At 39.4% G+C, this 19454-nt stretch overlaps 2 protein-coding genes across 2 annotated transcripts in view; one reads left to right on the forward strand and one right to left on the reverse strand.

The window, feature by feature from the left end:
- The window catches only part of slf1 (SMC5/6 complex localization factor 1), a 51609-nt gene extending 38953 nt beyond the window's left edge, over positions 1 to 12656 (reverse strand). Inside the window, exons 1-14 of the mRNA XM_084728152.1 lie at positions 12411 to 12656; positions 10650 to 10761; positions 8428 to 8506; positions 8028 to 8253; positions 7767 to 7920; positions 6951 to 7073; positions 6730 to 6795; positions 6065 to 6211; positions 5708 to 5877; positions 4843 to 4977; positions 4295 to 4448; positions 3993 to 4161; positions 2922 to 3067; positions 1545 to 1654 (exon numbers count right to left, since the gene is read on the reverse strand). Of these exons, the coding sequence (XP_084584278.1) occupies positions 1545 to 1654; positions 2922 to 3067; positions 3993 to 4161; positions 4295 to 4448; positions 4843 to 4977; positions 5708 to 5877; positions 6065 to 6211; positions 6730 to 6795; positions 6951 to 7073; positions 7767 to 7920; positions 8028 to 8253; positions 8428 to 8506; positions 10650 to 10760 (1790 nt within the window). The 5' untranslated portion in view covers position 10761; positions 12411 to 12656. The remainder of the gene's footprint in view (positions 1 to 1544; positions 1655 to 2921; positions 3068 to 3992; positions 4162 to 4294; positions 4449 to 4842; positions 4978 to 5707; positions 5878 to 6064; positions 6212 to 6729; positions 6796 to 6950; positions 7074 to 7766; positions 7921 to 8027; positions 8254 to 8427; positions 8507 to 10649; positions 10762 to 12410) is intronic.
- Positions 12657 to 12954: 298 nt separating this feature from the next.
- kiaa0825 (KIAA0825 ortholog) overlaps positions 12955 to 19454 on the forward strand; it is a 181028-nt gene continuing 174528 nt past the window's right edge. Inside the window, exons 1-2 of the mRNA XM_084728153.1 lie at positions 12955 to 13330; positions 18799 to 18935. Of these exons, the coding sequence (XP_084584279.1) occupies positions 18805 to 18935 (131 nt within the window). The 5' untranslated portion in view covers positions 12955 to 13330; positions 18799 to 18804. The remainder of the gene's footprint in view (positions 13331 to 18798; positions 18936 to 19454) is intronic.

Raw genomic sequence — 19454 nt, forward strand, 5'->3', positions numbered from 1 at the left:
CAAGAGAGGTGGAGAAGGTGGGGGGGTTGAAAGCTGAGAGATGGTGGTCGTGAGGGAAGACACAAAGGCCTGATGGGATATCCTAGTCTGTCTATCTGTCGGCTTCCTGTCCAAATCAGACCCAGCAGCCCTGTGTCTGCGTGTGTGTGTGTGTGTGTGTGAGGAGGGGTCTAACCTCCCTCTGCACCCCTCCTGTCAGCCGGCACACACTGATAGGATCAGACCTGGGCATGACCCATCACATGCCAACTCCTCACGCTCCGTCTGACCTCCATTTGCCTCTCTCCAGCTTTCCCTCAGTCCCTCCATTCATGCATCTCTGCTGCTGCTCCTCACCCCCACCCACCAACACACCCACCCACACACACACCCACACACACACACCCACACACACACACACTCATCCTCTCTCCAGGTGTTCCTTTGTTCCTTTTCACTCACATTTCTCATCGGGCCTGTACATTTTCACCCGTTTTGCCTCACGCTGCTGCCTCTACCCTTAAATCTACGGGTTCAAACGTGACAATGGAGGCAAACGAGACGCTGCTCGAATAGCTCTGTTATTTTAAACATACGTAAAACCAATAAAAAGACACGAAGGTAAATGAAAGACGGACAGAGCTAATTTGAGAGGATAGCAGACAGTGGAAGACTTTGTTACATAGCCTCAGCTCACCAGCAACACGTATGCTGTTTATACACCAAGAAAACAACTTTTGGGGAAGAAACAAACAACAACAATGAGACAGTGATAACTGGCTTTGATACGGTCTCAAAAACAACAGTTAGGCAACTGTTATATGCAAGCAAACACTCGGGGTTTTTCCTCTCTAGCTGTGGTGTTTCCTCATTCTTTTGAGGGTGTATCGCATGCTGTTTAAGTTGTAAAGCCTCCTGAGGCTAATTCTGACTTCTGATATTGTACTATACAAATAAAATGTGACTTGACTTGACAAAAATATAGTACAACACAAAATGCTGAAATCTGGAGAGAAAAAAAACACCTGCAGGCTCAAAAATATGTTCAAGTTGGTTCTAAATGTTTTAGAGGGTTAGACTGAACCAGCTTTCCCAAACTTGGGGTCAGGACCCAACATGATGCATTTTTATTGGGTTGCCAATAATTGAATTGCAAACTGCATTTCCTCCAATAGTGAAAAGCAGTGTGGAATGAGAGAAAGCAGCCCCCAACAGAGTTTTAAACTTTGATGCAATATTAGCATATAAAAATTATATGCGATTTCAACGCCACAGCAAAAAGGCATTTTTTCCCCCATCAACAACCTGCACATAGTACCGGTGCAGAAAAAGTCACTGAACACAGTCTGGTTTTGTTGCGCCGCAAGCCAAATTTCACATTTGGACTGGGTCTTGAGCTCAAAAAGTTTGGGAACCCCTGGACTAAACTCTTGGCTCTTGTGCAGCCCCCACCTCCACATGTACAGTGTGTTCTCACATGTTCTGCTTCAGGCTCCTGTGAAAATGTAGCCGACAGACTGACACAAACAGTGGTACAGACAGACAGACAGCTGCGTGTAACTGACCTGCTGCCGCTCCCCTGGCTGGTGCAGCTGTAGGAGGTGCGTCCAGTCCTGAGGCGAGCACCCATGGGACTCTGAGCCAGACTCCCCAGAGCAGGCAGGTAGGACATCACCTGTCAGACACACACACAAAAGGTAATACAGTGACAGTTTGTGAAGTTTGTGTGTCTTTGTGGGACTGAACAGACACAAAGACATCAAGCCTGAGTGACAAACCAGATGTTCTACTGCAATGTAATATAATGTGTTGACCACATCAGCCATCTCTGTCTCTGTAGCAGAGAACTGTAATATAATCTGTACTAATTTTGACAAGTTAACTAATGCAGAACATCTGTGTTTCATGCCTTTTTATCAGAACACAAAAGCACAGAGGAAAAATGAAACAAAATGATTATCAGAAACTTTTTAAAATCAGTAATATTGTTTGTTTCCTCACTTTCTTTCTTATTTGCTGTGATTTTATAAACACTGGTGGTTTAGGGAGGTAGAGGGCAGGAGATCCAGGAGTGTCCCCAACAAAACCACAAGACAGAAGAGCAACTTCTTCCTCCAGGCTGTGAGACTACATAACTCATGGTGGAATGCAACTAAGAACATTTAATCAAGTACTGTACTTGTGTACAATTTTCATGTACTTTACTCAAGTATTTCCATTTTATGCTACTTTCTACTTTTACCGCATTAGACATTTTATTCCACTACATTTTTTTTTTACACAAGTTTAGTTGCTAGTTACTTTTTAGATAAAAAATACGATATGTTTATGTGACATGATGCAGTACTACAAAACCCAATCAACCCAGTCTTACCACCAACACAAATTAAATTAAAATCTTTTGACATATATTTGTTAGTGATGAAAACAGAATAATACAAAATTCTGTAATAATATAATAATACTGTGAGAGGAGCCATTCTTCATGAGTACTTTTACCTTTGACACAAATATGTGAGTACCTTTACCTTTATTTAAGTATTCTGGACATTTACTCATAACTGAATATTTTCAGACCAGCGTTTCTCTACTTTTATTGAAGTAAAAGATCTAAGTAGTTTTTCCACCACTGGTTTTATCTGAATTTTAAGATCCTGTACATTCTTATTTTGCCAAAATCACTTTTGAGGCAAAATTACTTTTCCAGTACATGAACTGAACTTTACTCATGTGTAAAACTTCTATTTTACATAACATCATTCTGTGTCTTCATGACTAAACTAAGCAGCACACGACTGTTGTGATTCACAGAAGTAAGAGGTGCACGACTCAAAATTATGACAAAGCCTGTCATGAATACAAGACTGATGAAAGCAGATGAGGTTTCCCGTGGGTAAGTAATGGGAAATTGAGTGAAGAACAAGAAACAAACACACACACACCATTTTCTTGAGAGAGAGCGGCTCATCTCCAACTGTGAATCCATTTCTGCAGCAAAGATTCCTGAATACGGCATCAGCCATCACCAGCTTCAGTCTGGTAGAGCGAATCCTGACAACCAGCTCTGCCAGAACAACCGGAGACAAGTCTACGGGACAAAACGGAGGAAAATACATCATATGCTATACTGTCAGAGATTAATTCATAATTTAAAAAAATGCAAGTTAGCTTGGTCAGAAGACAAAAATACAATGATGTATTAGGACCATGCAGATTAAAAAAAATGGAGTAGATGGAGGGGGTAATATTCATAATCTTGGAGAATATTATTTTTCTCCTTTTTGTACATATCAGAATGTGCAATGAAATCCATTATTTACAAGTAATTCAATTATTTATTTATTTTTAACTAACTTTTTCTATGACATATGAGGGCCATTGCAGGTTAAAACTGCAAATAGATAAATTTGCAAGAAAAAGTCTCTGAGATTAAAGTCACAATTTTACAAGAAATAAACAATGAAGAAGTTTCATGAATTTTTTCTCATGCATTTACCACTTTATTCTCAGAGAATATACCTGCGTTTTCTTGTATTATTATTAATCTTGAAAATTTTGGAAATTTCTGACTTTTGTTCTTAAAAATTAATGACTAAGTAATCTCAGAGAATATTCAAGTTTATTTTGTTTTGTTTTTTTTGGAAAGTTTAGTTTTTTCACAGAAATGTATGACTTTAATCTTGGAATGGTTGTTTTAACCCCCCTCCTTATTTTAACCTGCAATGTCCAAACAAAAAAACATAAAAAATGTAACTGAATTATTAGTAAATAATGTATTTCACTGCACATTCTGTTTTCTGGTGCAGACTTTGTAAAAATAGTAACACCTGAAAAGCAACATTTGTATTTCTTGTGATTAAAACAGATACATGCACACAAAATGAATTTTTAAGAAAAGACAGATATAAACCTAACACAAACATTTACATGCAAGACAGCAGAACCTTTGGGGGAACTGAGAAGAGATATTATTCCTGTTTTCAATTTCTGTTTTCCCACATTATTATCCATACCCTGGCTGATAACGGCAAAGTGCTCTGCCAGGTCTTTTAAGCCTTTTTCCACCAGGTTCTGGTTCAGTTTGAAGTGTTGCTGACACCAGAACTCCACCAACACGGACAGCAGGTCCAGCAGGGTGTCGGCCAGATGCAGCTTCTGCTTCTCATCTGTCTCAGTGTCGTCCTTTAGTGAAGATAAACAACATCATATGGAGTTAGAAAGCTCTAAGAGTGGGAGTAACTTTGTTTTTCTTTTTGGTTCAGATCACAATCAATACATAACAACAACAACTATGCATAAGTCTCACAATATTTACCTCGATAGCAGCCTTTACCAGGAGCTGCAGTAGTTTTTTCACAGCTCGGGACAACAGCGTGGAACGCTCCCACACAGTCCAGAAGGTTCCATACAACAACGATCCTGACGCTGAGGGCTGAGAAACTCCTGTTCCCTCAGAAAGCAAGAAATCCCTAAGAGGCAGAGAAAGGCAGGATGACTGAGGGAGCACAGATCATTTACTGTAAAAAACAAAAACAGCAGCATAACCTTAATCAATTCAGTCACATTTGTAGGATACAATATTACATGCAGTTTATCTGAGGCTGCTTAAATAAATACAGACAAATGGAAACTGAAAATCATACATCTAGTCTTGTTGTACATCTTAAAAATAGTCAGAAGTATGAGCTGTTATCTCGTTATAAATTCAAATGACCATGTTCTTATATCAGCCAAAATACAAAGATTTGTTGACTGCCCATGCAAGAACAATTAGGGGCTTTGTTGAGACTATAGATTTAAACAAACAAGCGGAGGCTGCACCTTTTTCTCCCACATTGTATATATATAGATATAGATTGTTACCTGGTGGTGACAGAGTGGAGTTCCCCCTGGAAGAGCTTGAGGAAAAATGCCAGGAGGTCACTATGAAAATGTAAGAGTGTCGGCAGAGCAGGTCCAGGGAACGGGTGACAAGTGACCTCACCGGACAAGCAGTAACTGAAGGAATACACACATGTAGAGAAACTGTACGTGAGAACATTATTTTGCATATTACTGTCAAGAGTGCTTGTTCACTACATATTGTGGTTTCTTTTATGGTAAAAGAGGTTTTAAATGTATAGTTTGGAGTGTTTGAAGTGGGGTTGTATGAGGTATTTATCCATAGTTAGTGTATTACCTACAGTAGGTGGTGGTCAGCATGTGTGTATGCCATATTTAGAATATTTTCACTGCTTTACCTTGCCAGGACACTTCTGTTACATAAACCAAATATTCCTTCAAAGCTACCAGGCTCCATTGGCAAAAACAGCCATTTTACCTCACAGAACACAGGAGTTGTTGGTCTACCACTGCCTCCATCGGCTAGCTTGTTTGTGTGATTTTGATTAATCTGAGCTAAGACTAAGACCTACAATAACAGAAACAAAACTAAACAATGCAAATGGAAATTGCAAATGGAGCCTGGTTGCTTTGAAGAGAGTAACATTTTGCTCATATAATGGGGGTTTCCCTTTGAAAAAGACTGTTTGGTAAAGCAGTGTGTTCCCTTAAACAGATACTGATTTTCTTAGTTGAGCCTGGTTTTAGGTGGCTAAACTGGGGGCATGCCAACCACCATCTACTGCAGGCAATACACTGAATATAGAAAGGGACCTCACACACCACCACTAAAAAATTGGAACTATGCCTTTACTTATCCTAACACTTAACGTGACATCAGATTTACCTGATTGCTGTCTCTAGGAAAGGCCACATGCCCGTCTTACACCGAGGACACTGCAACACCTGGGTGAAATATTTATTCACTGTGCTGGGAGCGAGCCAGGGAGGGTTTGTGACGAGCAGGTTAGACATGACCTGTTGGAAATTTCTCAGGAAGACAGACGTGGCATTCCCCTGCGACATAATGAACAGACAACAATTGAAGCGTGAGCGGTTTGGATATTTGGCCGTACAGCACACCAAAAAAGGCTGCGACCAGAATTCAGGAGACTGTAATGAAACATGGTATACTTTCATGCAGCCCCTGAGGCTCCTGCAGCAGCAGGAGGGAATTTCTACAGTCTGGTAATTCTGGTCCTACCTGCTGTGCGTATTCTAAGAGGGAGACCAGGTACGGCGCTGGTGGCAGCAGTCCTGGGAACACAGCGCTCCTGATTGAGTCCAGGGCTTCAATGAAGAGCCCGCACTCTATCATGCTACCAACGTTGCTGAAGTCTGTTTCTGTTGCCTGGAGGAATAAAGGTGAACAATGATGAAACGTAAGAGGTATATGGAAAGGAGGAGGAAACGCTGCACTCAAAGAGACAGACGGGCGAAAGAGGAGAAAAAAGCAGAAGGGCAGAAGGGTAATGGAAATAGGAAGCGAATGGGCATCAAAAGTTCCTGGGGGTCATTTCTGACTGTCTGTTATTGGCAAATAGCATATGGATTCAGAAAGCACAGAATGGAAATACACGAGCACTTATAATAGCAATCTGATGGAGATCCACTTGGGTAAGGTATAGACAGGACAGTGGAGAGTATTGTTAATAGGCCTGCCAATCAAAACTCTCAGATCAGCTGACAGTGGTGGTTAAATTGGTGACCTGGGTATGATGCGCCCTTGCTCTGCATGTCACTTCCCATTGAAATGTATGACATAAAGGAAATTGAATGACCTGATCTTCCTGCTGAAACACGTAGTTATTTTAGGGTAGTGATCAGGGGTGTGTGTGCGTGTGAGGGTGGGTGTGTATGCGTATCTACCTGAGACTGTGGACGGTACGGGTCATGGTAACCTAGAAACTCAAGGAAGCACAACCTCGGTCGGCCCTACAGCAAAAAGACCCCATTAGCAATATCAAATACATACAACACAGATAAAAAATAAGGTCATCCAAGAGAACAGAATACAGACTTTAAAGTTATTCAATGACGACAAGAAACTAGGCCTCAGTGCTTCTTAGCAGCTACAAACAAACACACACCTCCTGTTTGATGATGTGGTCCCTGAGCTCATTCTCCAGCTTAGAGAAATCAACAAATTTGGCCTTCTTCATCTCAGCTGGATGATCATTTGTTATGTTGAACTTCATATCTGCACAATTGCTCTGCCGGAGGGGGAAAAAAAAGCAAGGAGGACATTTTTAGACTTTTAAACAACATTTTCCAACAAATATTCCTACATTTACTCTCTTTCAGAGGCTTTCAGAGGAGTCCTTTGACTTGTCTAGTCAATGAAAATGGGATATATGGGTACCCAAAAAACTCCCCTTACAGATCTGCCCACTTTATGCTAAGCACATGTAGCTTTGGGCAAAAGATCCAGTTATTTGCATACAGTAAAAATGTGTTATTTTTGCCTGTTCTATTTCTGCATACTGGGCTCCAAAGACAGTGGAGCCCAATTGTATTCATGTCTGATGATGTTAGTCCCCATAGTGGCCATTTAATCGTAGTAAAACTTGGCCTCTAAGAAGATCATAGCCTCATGAAACTTCACAACCATAAACTAGAAATCTGGAGCATACAGAGGACAAATGGCCTTCCTGGGCATATTGACAATGAAGGGGTCTCTGTGCAATCTCCAGAGGAGAAGGTCTTGTCATCCAATTGCAAAAAAAACGTAAATTCTTGCAGAAATCTCCAAATGTCAAAAGCTTTTAATACCAAAACACAGCATGAATTTTTCTCTGGTGTTCCTCAAGGCCTTGGTGTCTTAATGTGTCACTTCGAAGGGACCATTTGACCATTTTTATATATTCTTGAGTAATCAAAAATAAGTGCACACAATGCTGACTTACCCCAAATAGATGCTGGACAATGTGGCTTACAGGGTAGCAAGGAGCATTGTGGGATTTTGAGTCCTCTGTGACAGGTTTAGCCATGACATGTGTGACAGAAGCATGAGGGGGAGGAGGGTTGTGGTACACTTTGGCCCTGCCTGCTTTCAGGAGCCTGGGAGAGATTAAAGTGCAATTCATGTAGTAGACTCCGGAACATTTTATTAATACAGGGATGAATAATTGTGACTGGTGATAAAGTATTTTTGTGCGACTCCTCACCGTCTGAACATGGCCCTGCGGGTGGGCTCTTGGACCATGAGGAGAACCCTCCAGCCCTGGAAGGCCCCTGTCAGCTTCCCGCTGGCCACCTTCTCCCTCCACTGCCTGACAGGGTGGAAGGTAGACGAGACGCTCGTGGAAATGGCAAGTTCATAGGGACCTTCTGCGAGCCAGGAACCATTCTTGACACTGTCCAACACGTAGTCTGGAGTCACAACCCACTTTCCTGGGGGGGACAGCAACAGGATATGATTATACAAAGATAAATCAAATTAAAAAACACTGGTGTTGTGGGATTGTGAAGTGAAATGAAGTATTGTCTTGATACAATGAGGGTTATCAGATATCAGTTATTTTTAAACATCCATCCATCATCTGTACAATAATCATCATGACTGACCTGCAGCACAAGCTGCCAGAAACTTCTCGCTGGACAAAACCTGAGGTATGATGAGATGAGTGCTGCTGTGCTGATAGACCTAAAAGATGATCAATGCATCAGTCGATGGACACAGAACACACAATAACAACAGGCATACGACCAGACCTGGACTATCATAAACTATCAGCAAGAGATAATGGGGCTGGATGATATGGTTAGAATTAAAATCAAATAATTCAACTGACACTCATTGCAAAGAATCTAACTGGACTCTATGTTCTTATGTTTTCGTGTGTAAGTAACAAGACGAGTTTTGAAATCAGTCCAGTGATGAGTGAGAACACAGAAGCAAAATGGAGCTGGAACGTGATCCCTTCAGATAACTGTACACCATCTAAGTACCTCCACTAAAAGTGCTTGTTTTTGCTGCCGACAGGCTCAGATTATCATTATAATGCCTAACGATATTATGGAAAGCACTGCTACAGAAATAGACCTGTTTCTGCTGCCTCCATCAGTTCTTAAATCCTTTAATATACTTCAAATACCTGAAATCACACAATAACACAACCAAACTAACAGATTGAGGCAGCTGTAGACCAGAGAGGTAAAATTACTGTTTTGTCAATAAAGAAAACAATCTTTCTCTTAAAAAAGATCTCTGTGGAGATCTTTTCCATAATGTTGTCCGACACTTGCAATAACAATCTGAGCCTGTCAGTGGCAAAACAAGAACTTTTAGTGAACTTTCTTTAACGGTGCTCAGTTGCCTGGAGGGATTATGTTGCAGCTCAGTATCACCTCTGCCATCTGCAGTCCTCTTACATAATACTGGACCATTAAAAAAAAATTGTTGTCCCCATTAGTCAATAACAGACAAAAACATGGGAAATTGGATCCAGGTTGAAAAATAACACCAACCTTCAAGGCAAAACTCTTCAAATGTGCAAATAAACACTTATTGTTTTTTTAAACTTATTGTGTTAGACGTTGTTGAAGTTTGCTTGAAATCAATAACTTAAATGACAAAATTTTGTATAAAAAACCCATTAAGAGTCTATTAATAATACTATTGAATTATAAGCATCTAAGGATCAGGGTACTCCACTTTCAGGGGATATATTTTTAAGATATGTTTTTAGAGTTACAGTGGGGGGCTTTGTTGGAAACATTGATATAATGGTTGGAAAGCACACATGTTAAATATTATATTTGTCAATTTTAAAGATATTTTCACAAGTCAAGAAAGTTTACAATGTTTTTAAATTTTTTTTTTTTAATGTGTGATGAATAAATGAATTAGAACAACACATTATGCTGTTATATTTTCAAAATTCCAGTCAACTTTCAGCACTGATTTAATGCAGGGCCCTGTGAAATCTGTTTTATGGCTTTTTTTTTTTTTTTGGCTCTCAACGGCCCCATCACAAGATACTTGCCACTGCACCTGACAATTTTGCCGAGGGAAACCTTGACTGTATTTTAAGAGTTTAACTACACCAGAGGAAAAGGACTTTACATTACCCAATCAACATTAAACTAACTACTCTTTAGTAGTAAAACAATGATTCCTCAGGATGTATTTAATCAAACATAATTCTCATGACAGTTGTGTAAAATACAGTAGTACATCAGTTGTATTAACTACAGCATTAAGCAAAGTCTCTTTCAGTGTAAACACCTCAAACTGACAAGAGCTTAACAGAAACAGGAACTGCTATCAGCCAGAGGCAAATGTTTTTTCTCTATGTTTACCATGCACACAAAGCCCAGTGACCACAGCATTTTCCTCCTGTATTAATGCAGTTCTGCACCTTTGTCTGTGCCCATATATCTGCTTCCAGCTGACAATATAGTAAAATGCTGCTGACATAGAAATTCAAAGGAGATTCAAAGTCTAATCTTTTCAAACTACAGTTATGCCCCTGGACAGGTTATTAAAATGAGAACCAGCTAAAGGCTAAATGTCATACACAGACACAATGACTGATTGCATGACTGGATTTCCAGTCCTTCAAAATGTAACAGTTTTCTTATTTTTTTTATTTGGATTTCTAGGTTGCTGGTGAGACATGACTGTGAGCTGAAGGACATTAAGTTGTTTGACATTTCATGGACTGAATAATCATTAGATTAATCAGGAAAAAAGTAACTCAATCATAAGTTGCAGACAGGCCTATTTGACATATTAACTTTTCTGTTTTCAGCTGAAGTTCATCTTGAGGGATCTCCATACTCACTGAGCCACCTATGTATTTTCCACCCAGCTGCTGGATTCCCTGGACCAGAACTCTCTTCTTTTCATGGATCTTGATCCCAGAGATCTGGAAAACATGCGTGCAGCTCGCCATCCTAAAAAGGGAAACGCGGAGGAGACAAAATGACATTCAAGATTAAAGACTAGGTTGTAAATTCTCATATAACTTATAGTCATGTACACTCTCTCATGTACACTGTCTTTTCACTGAAGAAAATAATCCTGCAATTCTTGTTTGACTGCATGACATACTACGAGTTAGTGCTGTTGGGACAAAAACAACAGGCAGAGGAGCATTTGTATTGTTAGAGCAAAGATTGTTTAAAGTATTAATGTGTTGATTTATTGAAAACAATACAAAACTAACACTTGACAGTACTGAAAGTACCAGAGCTGTACAAACATGATTTAAGTACACATTCAATACCTCAGTTCAGCTTTATTAGGGCGGGGCAAAACACCCATGTTATAGTGATATGAGACTAGATATCATTTTAGCACGATACGGCAAAAGTGTTGTCTTTTCCTGGTTCTAAAGGCTGCATTATAGTCAAGTGATGTCATTTTCTGAACTTACCAGACCCAGTTAGTTATTAAAAAGTCTCATTGTGTTAGTATTTTGTGAAAGCCCTACAATAATGCATGTAATGGCAACATCAACACAGGTATTTGGTCAAAAATATTGTGATACCTGATTTCCCCATCCTACCTTATACACTGTTGGGTAGTTGAGTCTACACCAATGCATCATTTTCTGTAAGATCATCACTACTTGAGAAAATTTGTATATTGTTATTTTGCAGCATTGCCAAATAATGTCAATATATTATTTACAAACCATATTGCCCAGGCTTAGTCTTAATTTTAATGCTTGAAATTTGTCTTGCAGCAGAACCAGACAGTGTTCAGTGACTTTTTCTGTACCAGCACTGTGTGCAGGTTATTATTATTGTTATTTTTTAAGAAAATAAATGAATATAGTCCTATTTTGTACCTAGGACTTTTTTTGTTGTGATATTGAGAGAGGTATAGAAGTGTGTCGTTTTTTTATCCTGGTGTTGTATCAAATCTTAAAATTCTGGTATCATGATAACTCTAGTTACACAGAATGATACTTTAAGTTATAAATAGAGGTTTAGTTATTGTTACTTGCCAAAATAACCCTAAAACGTTTAGCCATATGAGCTCCTTTTAATGCCACAAGCCAAATGCTGTTTAAATATGGTAGTTTTGCTTCACATACAAGCCAGAAAACAATGTTAATCTGTTGAGTGGCTGGTAAAAATAAAATATGCACTGGACAACAAAGTTAAATTTGCACACAGTCAGAATATATACTTCATCCAGAGGGATGCATTCAGTTTGTGCCGCTGTTTCATTTTTACATTAATAAGGATTTGTTCGGTGATATTATGAACATACAGCTCAGTATTTTTTCATTGTTAACACCTGCCCTCAGTTTATAAACTATATCGCTCATAATCAACCTTGTTAGGACAATTATAAGTTAAAGAACGGCGCGTTTTACAGACGATTTAATCTGAAACTCTGAACATAACCTGCTCCCGACCAGGTTATGAGTTTAGCATAAGTTACCATGGTGATCTAACCAGGTTAAAAGACAGCCACCTTCGTGACAGTGAAAATCCTGGCTTTAGACTCAATGTAGCTCGCTAACCCATTAATCTCGCTTCGTTGTACACCCCTCAGCTGTCTTAAACACAGCTGACTGATCATCAGGTACCTTTTTCATAACACCGGGGATGATGTGTCTCTGTTCTCCGTGTTGCGTTCAGGCGCGCCAAAACTCTGAGGCTGACACCGACATCCGAAAAAGTGAGCAGTAATTTGTACCAACGTGTGGCTGCTTCTTCCAAAAGTTTAACTTCGCGAGCAGATACACATGACGACAGACATGGCTCATTAGCGTTATTAATCGGTGGATATTTGTTAGATCCTTACATGAGTTCACCGCCCAACTACCATGTGTTGACAGTTTCACAGCATAGCTGACTATTTTGGGGAGGGGGTTTCTCCGTGTAGTTGTGTGTTTTGTAGGCACTAGTAGCGTTTAAATGACTATATCATCAATAGAAAAGACATACACGCGCATTTAAATAATGTGTCATAGAAAATATTTTCTATTATTCGAAAAAAGTCAGACATACTTGTCGTGCTATGGTGTATTTACACCCCCATGTTCTTCGTCAGTTGGAACGTTCCAGCAAGCGGAAGTTTTCATGGAGCTACTTCCAGGTTGTTGTCACGGACGCTTTCTGTCCCCGGAAACAACCAAAATAACTGGATATCATCAGCACTGATTGATGAACGGGGATTTCTGATCGATTTATATTTTTGATCTGATTGTGACAGAGAGTTTGATCATGAATCCGCACGGCTGTTTACAAAAGCTGCTCAGTTCAGTGCTCAGTTAACGTTCAGTGACAGCGAGTGATAGATAAGCCCTTCACCACAGTGGTTTAGTTATTTGTGGTGGTATATTTGCTGTTATATTGTCTAGGTTTTCCGTTTTGTAGTTGCTATAAATAGCTTTCATGGACAAATGTCATCAGTAAGTGACTGTTAAAGATGCTGCTCATATTTTCCCTGCCCGTAATGGATTAAAATTGAACCGAAAGACGAATATAAAGAAGCTTGTAAAAGGTAAGAGACACAAATTATACATGTGTTGTCATAAAACTGAATCAGTACAGCTGTCTTTAGCTATAGTATAGGCCTGCCATGTGAATCTATCACATATTGTCAAAGATACAGAGAACCTGTCAGTATCAGTAAGTGCAGTGGCAATGTTTTGCTATGCAGATACCTGCTGCTGTGATCTTAAAGATGTCTGTCTGGTCACATGGCCAAAGCAGGTCAACAGCTTTGCATTTACAGCCCACGGTCTCAACACTAGAATACACTGGAAAATGAGAGTCAAATATCATAAGGCACTAGTGCAGAAGGGTTAATCAATAAACAACAATGTTGATAATCACTTCATCACTAATTGATTAATCATAAGTTATAGGTGAAACAAAAATACCAAATATTTGATGAGCCACGTCAAGTCATTTTTTTTTTTACATAGCCAAAACCAATCAATAATCACAATATGGCTCAGGAGGCTTTACAATCCGTAAAGTGTAAGACACCCCCTGTCCTATGACCCATGATTCAGTTTTGAACCCCCCCCCCCCCCAAGGAAGAAATCTCAGGACAAGCAACAGATGAAGGATCCCTTTCCCATGACAGGCAGACATGCAATAGATGTGGTAGAAAGACCAACAAAATCACATTAAATATAGATTTTGATGGCAAAATGTTTGATGCATGTAGATGTAAGATGTGTATGAAGAATGTGGATACAGGAGGATGTTTAACAACTTAAGGTTTTGCCAAGTGAGACCTGAGCCCTAGGAGCTCCTCTCCACCATGGGGACCTGAGAGAGGACAGGCCACATAAAGAAGGAGAGGGAGAGAGAACAAGTAAGAGAGGGGAAGAAAAACTCACACAGTTTGTAGGCATGCAGGAACAGAAACAAACACAGAGGGTCAGAGAAATGCCACAGTTGTCCTGGTTATATGGCTTCTCAAATGTGAAAAAGTGATGATTTGCCAGTTTTCTCGGTTTCATTTTTTGACAGTTGAGCACACTTTGGTTTTAGTCTGTTAGCTGGACTGAACAAGACTTAACAAAATATTAACCTGGAGTCTCAGAATTCAGAGTTGATCATTAATGATGGGATTTTTTTTCTCTCATGGCCAAACACCATGAAAAGCATGTAAAGGTCAACAGCTTCTCTCTCTCAGTGATGTGTTGCTTACACATATCAACATGTTGTGGTTCTTCATACCAGAAAATACTAAGTAGAGTGTTCTGAGATGTAAATTAAATCCAGTGAAAATAAAATTTATTTTTAAACCCTTGAAATTGTTAATAGTCTATTAGCTGGTTGACAGACTTAATCAACAACAAATTATTGAATCATTCTTTGATTAATCATAAAAGGTATAAATGAAGAAAGATAAAAAACACCAAATACTGGCTGGCTCCAGCCTCTAAAATGTGATGATTTTGTGCTTTCTTGTTTTGTACTGCTTAGCTTTGGGTTTAAGACCATTGGTTGGGCAAAACAAGAAATCAGAAAATTTCACTCAAGGATCTAGTAGATTTTTCACCAATATCTGAAATTCTACAGGCTTAAATATCTTTCACTTGTGCATTTACTTTGTACTGTTTCTGACAGATTTTTTTTTGTCACACTTGCACAAATACAACCATGTAACCTTTATTTTTATATGGTTGTTGTAGAAGTCATTGATTACTGTTTCCCAAACGTCAAGCTAATGTTCTTAAACGTGTAATAAAAAATACTTACATAATTTTGACATTTTTTCTTTAAAAATTACTCAAAATTCTAGTTCTCCTAGAGTAAATGCATGTTTAGGAGTATTTAAGTCATGAAATCATGACGGTTGGGATGTAATAAACTCCACAATATGAACTGCTCCACTGTGATAATATTGCCTTCTTGTTTTTCAATAGTTGTAATTGACTCATTGCTCAGGGTACTTTAATACTGTTGAATGATGATGATTATTCCACTAAACAGCAATGACAAGTACTATCAGGATTAAGTCATGTATTATTCATTCCCTCAGTGTAGGCTAATCACATAGGCATTTGTTATGATGATGCAAAGTTGTTGCACTGCAATTTCAGAACCGTCTTATACAACATATTTTAAGAAGATATTATGTCCATTATTTCCCTGTGGTAAAGAAAAGAAGTGGACAATATATTTTAACAAGATTAGTGCCTCATAAATTGAGCAGAAATAGCACTATATCAAATCTGATGAGACTAAAGCCCATCGCTAAGCAGACAGGACTTATTGTAAAGAAGAAAATCAGTCAAAAGCAGTGCAGTGTGGCGGCAGGACCGCACGGTTGCACGGTAACAGTGAAGCCATGCTCCCCCCCCGGGCATGTATGAGATAGTTCTCAGCAGTATTGTGATCTTAGAATATGCACCTATTTAATTTATTATGTTTCCTTTATAGCAGACTGTTAGGTACCCCCTTTAAAATAATGTTGACTTTAACTTGACATGCTCTAAGTGGCTTTAAAGCGGCGGCCTGGGGGACGTGCTGCTAAATATTTCAGGACAAACTCATTACTGTAAATGGGCCTGTGTGTTAGCCTAGCTGGAGTAGACAGGCAGCAGCAAGAGAGATAGGACAGTGATGTGTATGTGTGTGTGCGTGTGTGTGTATGTGTGTGAGTGTGTTCTTTCCCCTGTTTTAATAGCTGTGGAGTGGATGTCTCAGGCAGGCAGCGTCTCAGCGCCTGGCCCAGTTGTCCCTGCTGCAACACTGTGAAACACACAGGGGCTCCTCCAACATCTGCTTTGTAAAGAGCTAATGACAAGACAATGGAGACCAGATGATTTAAAGTCGAGTACTAATGAGGCCCCGTGTGCTTGGAGAATCCTGACACACTCACACTTACATGTACACGCTCATGCTTAAGATAACAGATGATACGTTGGCAGACCAGGAGGTAGACACCCAGCAGACATACAGTGTACACATTCGGACCTCCTGTCCATCTGTTTGTCTGTCTTTCATACACATCAAGAGAAGGAGGGTGTTATAGACAGGAGGGACACACCTGAACAGGTTCTTCAGGAAAGCACAAATAATCTGATAGAAGTTAGAGCACAACCGATATGTCAGTTGATCGATATTATCAGACTGATATTGGCCTATCACAGCTATATCAGTATCGATATATATGTTGACTGATACACACCTTTATGAAAACTTTATTTGACAGATCATAAAAAAAGACTAATTTATGGGCTTTATAGGTGGCGTTCAGTGTATACTTGATCCTTTTTCTTTATTTGGGTTTAATTCCAGTTGGGTTTTTTTCATAGTTATTTTTAATTATTAAAAATGCAGTTTAAAATTTACTGTTTCACTGCCCTGATATCATTTTGGACAATAATGTTTTAATGCTGAACTGTAAAATATCCTGCCTCTGTTACGTATCTTTGTCGCAAATGTTGGGGATCATTGCAAAAATATGTTTTTTCCATATTCATTCTGTACATTATTCTGTATAAAGAATAGGTGCTGATATATTGATATTATAATTATTTTACTTATTTGGCCCCAAAAGTCCAGCATTGGTTGAACCCACAGTTACTCGTTATTATTCAGAAAATCATAATCACCAAAATGTAATGCAGTAATGTTAAGAGTTTTTTACTTTAGTACATTTTAATATTCTAATATTATTGTAATATACTATGATATTAATACATAAGTATAATATTCTAGCACTGTGCACTGCAGTTGCACAATTGCATTGCCAACTGGAAGAGTGCATTCAATAGAGTGCAGATCTTTGCCACACAACTCAAAAATAATATTTGGATGTAATCCCTTTGTAATCACTAACATTTTGATTAGTAACTGAAATATAATTACATATTTTTGGCTGTACATTTCCATATATTTTGTCATTTATTACATTGAAGTAGTTACATTTATATGAAATTTTGCTTAGGATACTGCATTCACAAGAATAGGATGATCCTAAAACATAATGCCTCTGGCTGTCGCCATCATAGAGGTGTTAAAAAAGGGTTTTCAAAAATTGTGACTCACGGAGGTCCTTCAACATACAATCATGAATGTGAACAAAAAGAAATAGGTTGATTGGTCAAGCAGTATGCAAGATCAGCTGTGGACAAGCTCCAGGCCTGTTTATCACACACACTCACACACATCCAAGCGTTCACATGATTAATGAATATAAGGTGAGAAAAAAGAAATTTCCCCAATTTAACATGACTTTTTAATAAAAACTTCACCCACCTCTGGTCTTCTATTCAAATGCAGACACAGATACAGATACTTTTGTTGATTTAACAGATATAGACAATTTTGTTGGTTACAGATACAGATAATGACGTCTCTGTGCACCTCTAGTAGACAGCACACACATAAACAGACACCATTAACAGTCACATGCACACACACTGTCTGGCCCCTATAATTACAATGTGGAGTTCCTAATCCATGGATTTAAAGTCTTCTTCCCTTTCTGCGTACAGACCCCTTCTCAGACAGTGGCGCAGAGGGAGCGCGATGATGAGGGGAAACAGTAAGAGAGAGAAGAAGAGAGGGAGAAATAATAAAGGACAAGCTTAACTGGTGAGGCTGTCAGCGAAGGAAAATAATATTTGTCCAGCTGGACAGGCCTCCCTTTGTGCAGGCTAAATGAATGTTGAGCTTCCTGTCTGCCCTGTCAGGGAGAGTGGCACCGACTGTATGCAGCAGCGAAGAAGCGGAGCGGAGTGCGGGGAGCTGTTTGGAGTTTGACAGGGATTATTAAAATCAGAGCAGATGACGAGGAAAGGGGCGAGAGGCGGAGTGTGAGAAAGCCAAATTGACACAGACACTCTCCATTACCTTCCACTTGACTCGCGTTGATGACAATGTTGATATGAGACCCAGCAACGCGGCACCAGCGTGGGATTGGCTGTTAGCATGAGCGTTAAGCACCACAGGGTAGGGGGGCAGCCCTCACTCCTGGCAGAGACGTAAGGAGATGAGTTGTTTATTTAAAGCCTCGACTGAAGAGCATCTCACCTCATTGTTTATTTATTTGGTCTATTTTTTTTTTCCCTTTGCTGTGTTAACTCACTGTAGTGTCAGTAGGTGGAAGTGGTTAGAGGCTGAGGCAATGCATTTTGATCAGGGGGTCCTCCTTCTCCAAATAAGAAACTGTTTTTGTTGATGATAAGCTTCCTTTCTTTCAGGTGTTTCAGGTGCAATTGATTTGTGCCTCCTAATAAGACTCCTGTTTGAGGAAATTTCAAATTACTATACACCACATGACTGTGAGTCTGTTCAGTTTCTTGACAGACAGCTGTGATAATACAACACTGCAGATCTCTGTTATTTGGTGTCAGCCTAAATTGTTGATTTAATCCTGACACCACTGCTGTCTTTCTCATTATTTTGTTTTATGAACTGGTACATGTCACGTGTAGTGTTTCTAATATTATACGGTAAGTTACGCCTCTCTCTGTTTCTCTCTCTGGTTCCCTGTAGAGTGGGATGGAGTGGCCGGGGGATTTTCCTGAAGACCATGCCTTCGTGGAGCTGCTGGTTCCAGGGGTTTCCAGTGAAATGGACTTTGAACAGCTCCTAAAAGACACAGAAGAGAAACTAAATCTTAATGCCAACAGGTCAGTAAGGGTAGCAAATACAAAGACTTAAAGGAATAGTTTGGATTATCTAATGTGGGATAGCATGAGGTACTGATCCATAGTCAATGCATAACCTTCAGTAGATGCTGGCTGGCACCAGCACGGAGGTTAGCAATGTACTCTGTGGACAGTTTCAGCAACAAAAGTTATTTTAGCCTCTTACAAAGGTCCACCTAAAATAGCAATATCATCTGTGTATGCTGTATGTAGAATATTTTCACCACTTTACTTAACACTTCACCGTCAGACAGCCTTTTCTGACAGGAAGCCGCTGTTAAAGAAGCCACATGCTCTCCCTTTACCAGCCAAACTCCATGGGCAAAATCAGTGATTTTACCTCAAAGAACATGTGAGTCACTGGTTTACTGCTGCATCAATCTGCTAGTTTGTTTGTGTTATTGTGACACTTATGTGTTATCAAAGAATAATTCGGATTCACCAAAGTCACACAATAACACACAAACTAACAGACTGTGGTAGCAGCAGACCAGCAGCTTC

This window comes from Lutjanus erythropterus, chromosome 10 (assembly GCF_056507025.1).
Source record: "Lutjanus erythropterus isolate fLutEry1 chromosome 10, fLutEry1.hap2, whole genome shotgun sequence".
Classification (NCBI taxonomy): Eukaryota; Metazoa; Chordata; class Actinopteri; order Lutjaniformes; family Lutjanidae; genus Lutjanus; species Lutjanus erythropterus.